This window comes from Chenopodium album, chromosome 16 (genome assembly GCF_948465745.1).
Source record: "Chenopodium album chromosome 16, dcCheAlbu1.1, whole genome shotgun sequence".
In the NCBI taxonomy this organism is placed as follows: Eukaryota; Viridiplantae; Streptophyta; class Magnoliopsida; order Caryophyllales; family Amaranthaceae; genus Chenopodium; species Chenopodium album.
The window spans coordinates 41,665,316-41,671,667 of NC_137849.1; the positions used below are offsets into that span (position 1 = coordinate 41,665,316).

Here is a 6,352-nt window from a genome sequence, read left to right on the forward strand (position 1 = left end):
AAAAAAAAAAAAAAATATTGTAGAGTGGCTTGAAGAAATTGAGACTTGGGTTGAGGACATGATTTTGTAAAGTCCTTAGCCACGACAAAGTAGAGAGAATTAATGATCAAAATTTTAATCCATATTGAAAATATTCCATGATTAAAATAATTAGGAATGAATGAAGTATTTTTTTCTACTAGTACATTATCAAATACGGAGTACATACAAACTCGATCTTTTGATAACACCTACCTTATATATGTCGGATTATATAAAATTGATAAAAATAATATATCACTCCTCAAAAAAAAAAAAAAAAAAAAAAATAAAATAAATGAGTGGATTTTTTTTTTTTTTGAAAACCCGTATATATTGATGGACAAATTACTAAAAAAAAACTAAATGGATAAATTTCCATAGAACAAGTTTTCACAGCGTGGAGATAATTGTATAAATTATTATTTATTTTCCTTTACCTTGCAAATAATGAAAATTGTGATAGTCAAAAGTCATAAGACTACATTAGAATTTAAAATCATCACTAAAACCTAATGTTTAAGGCTTATATACGAATCTTCTAGTACACCGACCTTAAATATCAAAGTTAGATAAACCTTTTATTTTAGGATCAAGGAATAATATCAGAATATGTATATATAGGGCGGTTATTAAATTAGTTAGTTACTAAAATCGTTTCCTAAATTATACCGATTTTATATTTTTATGTATACGAGAGTAACGAAACTAAAGATTTTTAGCGATTATTAGTTAGTTACTAAACTAGTTTCCTAATACAACTCAGCTAAGGACATGGGCTATCTACATTGTATATATATATACAATATACACGACTAAATTTGATGATCATAATTTCTCCTTATAATTTATTTCTCAACAATTGAACGAAGTTCGATTAGTATGGAAGAAAAAAAAGGTCTAATCGATAGGTTTGAAGAGCTTCATGATCGTGGCATCATAATACCTTGTAGCCATGACACTCATGATACTATTAATCCTAACTCGTGTTCTTCCTCTATGATACTCGAAGTTAGATTAAACTTCGATCACTACGAAACCTTAATTTATTACCATACTAATGGTCGAAGAATGTTGAGCTTGCGAAAATTACCTACAAAGGAAGTTCACTTGATTAACCCGTTTTGCATATTGTGTAGGGTTGATATTGCTACAGATCTTTTAGTCTCTAAGAATAGAAACGATATTCTTGTTGGTAATTGGTTGATGAAAAAGTTGAATCATTTAAGTGATGGTATATGGAAAAGAGTTGAGTCTCTTAAGAAACAAGGACAACAAGGTTTTGAACATGAAAGTGGTTTACTAAAGAGTGTTGAAGTTTCTGATTTGAGGCTATTTCGTATTGGTCCTGATCGAGTTTGTAATGAAGAGGAGTTCGAGGCGTGTGTTGCTACCTCCGACGATTTTGTTGAGGAGGAAGTACCGGTTATCAAGCGTCTAGAAAGGCTTAGTATTGACAATGGTAATGGTAATGGTAATGATTGCGAGTTTTTTAAAAGAGAGGGTACGTGTGGTATATGCCTACAAAAATTTAAAATCACAGACGAAAATGGGGACAAAGATCTTAAGGCTGCTATTAATGACGATGATGTTAGTATTGTAAAAAAGGGGGGTTGTTATTTAACGCCCACAAATTACTTAAAACGCCCGCAAAATTACAAAATAATTACGATATTAACCTTGACTCTATTTCTTACCCTCTTCAACTCTATTTGTTATCTTCCATCCCTTTCATAACTCTAACTCTCAAAACCGAGCTAAAGTAAACTCTACCACCACCGAACACCGCCACGGTTACCAGCATCAACACCACCGCCAGCACCACCAACACCCAACACCACTACCACCACTATCACCACCACCACCACCACCACCACCACCGCCACCACCACCAGCACCACCACTATCGCCACCCGGTTACATGTCGGAGGCGGAAAGCAGGGTGTCCACCCCGCCGGACCCACTTGGTGAGGTAAATTTTTAATTTTTCTCGCCGACAATGTACAAAACCGCCCGAAAAAACCGGTTTGACCATGGTCAAAACGCCCAGGAAAAGCGATTTGACCATGGTCAAACCGCCTAGGACAACCGGTTTACCGCGGTCAAACCGCTTTTTCTGGGCGTTTTGACCATGGTCAAACCGCTTTTTCTGGGCGTTTTGACCATGGTCAAACCGCTTTTCCTGGGCGTTTTGACCATGGTCAAACCGGTTTTCTAGGGCGGTTTTGTATTTTTTTTTTAAAAAAACTCTTTGCTTTAATTACTATTATTATTATTATTATTATTATTTCTGTTATTATTATTTCTATTATTATTATTATTACTATTATTATTATTACTATTATTATTATTATTTCTAATATTTTTATTATTATTATTTCTATTATTATTGTTATTATTTCTACTACTATTATTGTTATTTTTATGATAAGTAGAATTAAGTTGTGATCATTGTTGTGATTATTATGTTTTTTATTTCCATTATTATCATGGTTATTATGCTAAATTTCATGTTATTTCTTTGTTTAGGCGTCATTGCCGGATTATGGGGGTGATGGAGTTGACTACAGTGCAGTCTTTATAACGTCAACGATGTTCCCAACTTTTGAAGAGGCCTTTGAATGGGCTCAAAACATCTCTATTGGTTGCGGCTTTTTCCTTACAAAGTCTTCATATAAGACACAACGAGATGGTCGGCCGGTCAAGTATCTGAAGTGCGATCGTGCCCATAGAAATACAGCCGAAGACAGGGATATGGAGAATGTTGTACGAAAAAACACAAAAAGAAAGGGTATCAAATGTCCTTTTCGGATCAAGATCACATGTGTGGTAGATGATCTTGGGTGGCAAATAATTCCTGTATCTGGTTTGCATGGCATGCACAACCACCCTATGATGGTTTATCGAGAGGGTCATAGACAAGTGAGTGGTTTAAGTCCGGCTGCGAAGCAATTGGTTCGACAAATGAGTTCAGCATGTGCAAAACCTAGTAACATAATGGCAGCTGTGAAAGATGCGTATCCCAATGAGAACCCTAACATGAGGCACATCTATAATTTCAGAAGTCGTTTAAGGGTTGATGATAGTGAAGGGAGAGATGTCGTAAACCAGTTTCTTCACTTGGCCAACGAGCACAAGTACGTTAGTTGGGTAGCTGCTGACCCCGACACACGTGTTGTCACCCATGCCTTTATGGCACATCCAGAGATGGCGAATATGTTGCGGACTTATCCACATGTCATAGGGATGGATTCCACATACAAGACAAACAGGTACAACATGGCGTTCTTCGAGATTGTTGGGGTCACACCGACAAACCAAAACTTTTTGATCGGGTATGCTTTAATGAAGACAGAGTCTTATGAGAGTTACAAGTGGGTGTTGGAGAAATTGAAGCTGTATATGGGTTTTGAAGTGACTCCTACTGCGATTCTAACTGATCGAGAGTTGGGACTGTTGAAGGCGGTGAAAGAGGTATTCCCAGACACAGCTCACTTGTTATGTAGATGGCATATCAACAAAGATGTGTTGGCCAAGGTATATCATTTGTGTAAGAAAGATATGGTGTTAGCTGAGAAATTTAGAAATGGGAGGTGGTCAAAACTCATGAATGCAACAACTGAGGCTGAGTATGAATTTGAGTTGCGTCAAATGAGGGATACTTGGGGAAGATCATGGCGTACCGTTGTGGATTATGTGGAAAAAACTTGGCTTGTACACAAGGAGAAGTTTATCCTGGCATGGACGAATCAGGTGTTGCACTTTGGCAACGTTAACACGTGTAGGGTGGAGAGCCAACATTCTGTGCTTAAACAATGGCTCGGTAGTTCCAGAGGGTCGTTGGATTCAATATTCAGTCGTGTGCACCGCGCCACAGAGGGTCTGCTTATTGGAATTCGTCATCATTTGGAGGACTCCAGACGACGAATTGGAGTGGAGTATAGGGGCATGCCGTTGCACAATCTCAGTGGCCATATGTCCTTCCACGGTCTCAAAATTCTGAAGCATGAGGTGACCAGGATGAGAGAGTTATCTGATGATGTGTACGAGCGATGTGGTTGTGCGTTGTTGATGACACACGGCCTACCATGTGCTTGTACCATATATACCTCGATTCAGGGTGGCACGGGTTTATATTTGGATCAGGTCCATCCTTTTTGGAAGACTCTCGTCATTGGGGATGGTGTAGGCATTCATACTTTTGCTGATGAGTCGGAACAGGACACTGCACAATTTAGATCCCTAGTTGATGAGGTTCTACAACGCGACCCCGGTTTTGTGCGGAGTGTGAACCGAGTGTTGTTTGCGGAGCTTCACCCTGAAGAAGGAGATTACGAAGAACCTGAGATAAACGAGACAACCAGGGGTCGACCACAAGGCCAGCAGTGGTCTTCGTCTACTAGACGGGATGCAAGTGGGTTCGAGCACATTCCGAGCAGTCGTAGTCGTGGTCGTGGTCGTGGGCGAAGTCGTGGTAGAAGCAGGGGTCGTTCTACATCCAGCTCCGGTCGTGGAATATCAAATGAATCTGTAAACATGAGGACGCCACCTGGTATAAATTGTTATTATTATTAATATTTTTGTACATTACGTAATGAATGGCGAATTGTAATTAATGCGTTGATGATGTATTTACAGGTAATCAGATGAACATCGACGAGTTTTTGTACGTCGATTGGTTTCCAAATGTCATGTTGCCGTATTTGGAAGGATGGGTAGACCCTATCGGTGATGGCAACTGCGGATTTCGTTGTGTTGCAGAATTCTTTTGGGGTAACCAGGAGGAATGGATATTGGCCAGGACTGTGATTGCGAATGAGATAACCAGGCATCCTAACGTCTACTCTCACATTTACGGTGATCAATTGGAAAATGAGGTTCGTCGTATCACGTGGACTGGTGGTAGGTGCACAGGCGACCATTGGATGGCAGTGTTTCAAGACTTGTTCCCGATCGCAAATCTGTTCAACGCTGTCATTATGCTATTCGGTACAGGCATTGATGGTGTAGGTGTGTATCCATGCATCACTGTGTTACCGTGGAGTGCCCCGTCCACTTCCACGGGCCCGAGTAGGGAGCTTGCACTACTAACGGTGGGGAACTATCACTACGTGCGGTTGCAAATGTCTCCTAATTTCCCTGTTCCCCCAATAGCCGGATTTTGGTATGACGTTCGTGAATTTAGCGTCCAAGATTGGGACCAACGATATGCAAGTAGGATAGCAACATGGCATAATATTAATAGAAATTCTACTTGTAATTAAAAACGCAATTTAAATTCCAGTTTTAATTAGTTTTTAATTACAATTTTAGTTATAATTAAAAATTACATTAAATTCTATTACATTCTCATCATTGCATCCCACGCCGCAATAAGCTCCTGGGCCTCAACCACTGTTGGGGTGACCTCACCGCCCGTGTCTGCAATGAATCGCCGAATCACATGCATGGAACGACCCATCCACTGCAAAATACAAAGCAAATAATCATAACGTATAATATTTTGTACAATAATAAAATAATACAATGATGCACTTCATAAAATACTTACGTAATCAGTGTTCGTCCTCTCTGGAACTGCCGGAGGGGCTAGTTCCGCAGTATCGCAGATAAGCCGAGGATGGGAGTACGTAAAAAACCATGGCAAATAGTCAGGTGAGCATGTGGGAATCTCATCTAGTAGAGGTGGATGGACATGCAAGCCGAGACAGCAGCTCCCAGGACCGAACTTCTTCCATAAGACCTGACCCCGAAAAGTGACGTTGTACGACCGGACATTAGCAGGTCTATACGCCTCGTCAGGGACAAAACCAGGGAGCGGTATCCCCTGCACGTGACCAAGTTGCCGTAAGACCCTGTCTGGGTTATACGGCTCGACGATGTCCCGACACTGTATACAGCCCATGTAAGTGGTCCTCGGGACGTCCTGCGCAGGGGTGAGAGAGTAGGGCCGCCAGTTAACCTGCATATGCAATAACAATAAGAATGTTACGTTACATGACAACACGTTAAACAATATTACACATTTAATAAAACAATAACCATACCTCAGCATCAGTCATCTGATCAAGTCGGGCCCGAAATGATGCGAGTCGGTGCTCATCCCTGGACTGTGCTCTAGTATCCCACATCGAGGCACGAGCCTCACCAGGCTGTACCACCAAAGCTCCCTGACATGGCCGAAAGGATGGGAAGTACTCATATATCCATGCCTGGAGAAGCGTGAGACAACCACCAATGGCCTTACACTCAACACGGGAGGCGATACCCAACTGACGATAAAGGAAAGCAAGTGCAGCTGACCCCCAAGAGTAACGGTCAAGATCGTCAGTAG

The 6,352-nt window shown here is 40.7% G+C and overlaps 1 protein-coding gene across 1 annotated transcript; it reads left to right on the forward strand.

Moving 5' to 3' along the window:
* The first annotated feature begins 2,772 nt into the window (after nt 1-2,772).
* LOC145584325 (PKS-NRPS hybrid synthetase cheA-like) lies at nt 2,773-5,409 on the forward strand. Its single transcript, XM_081641191.1, has 2 exons — nt 2,773-4,570; nt 4,657-5,409. The coding sequence occupies exons 1-2, from the start codon at nt 2,773-2,775 to the stop codon at nt 5,280-5,282; spliced, it is 2,424 nt and encodes an 807-aa protein (XP_081497317.1). The 3' UTR covers nt 5,283-5,409.
* The last annotated feature ends 943 nt before the right edge of the window (nt 5,410-6,352 follow it).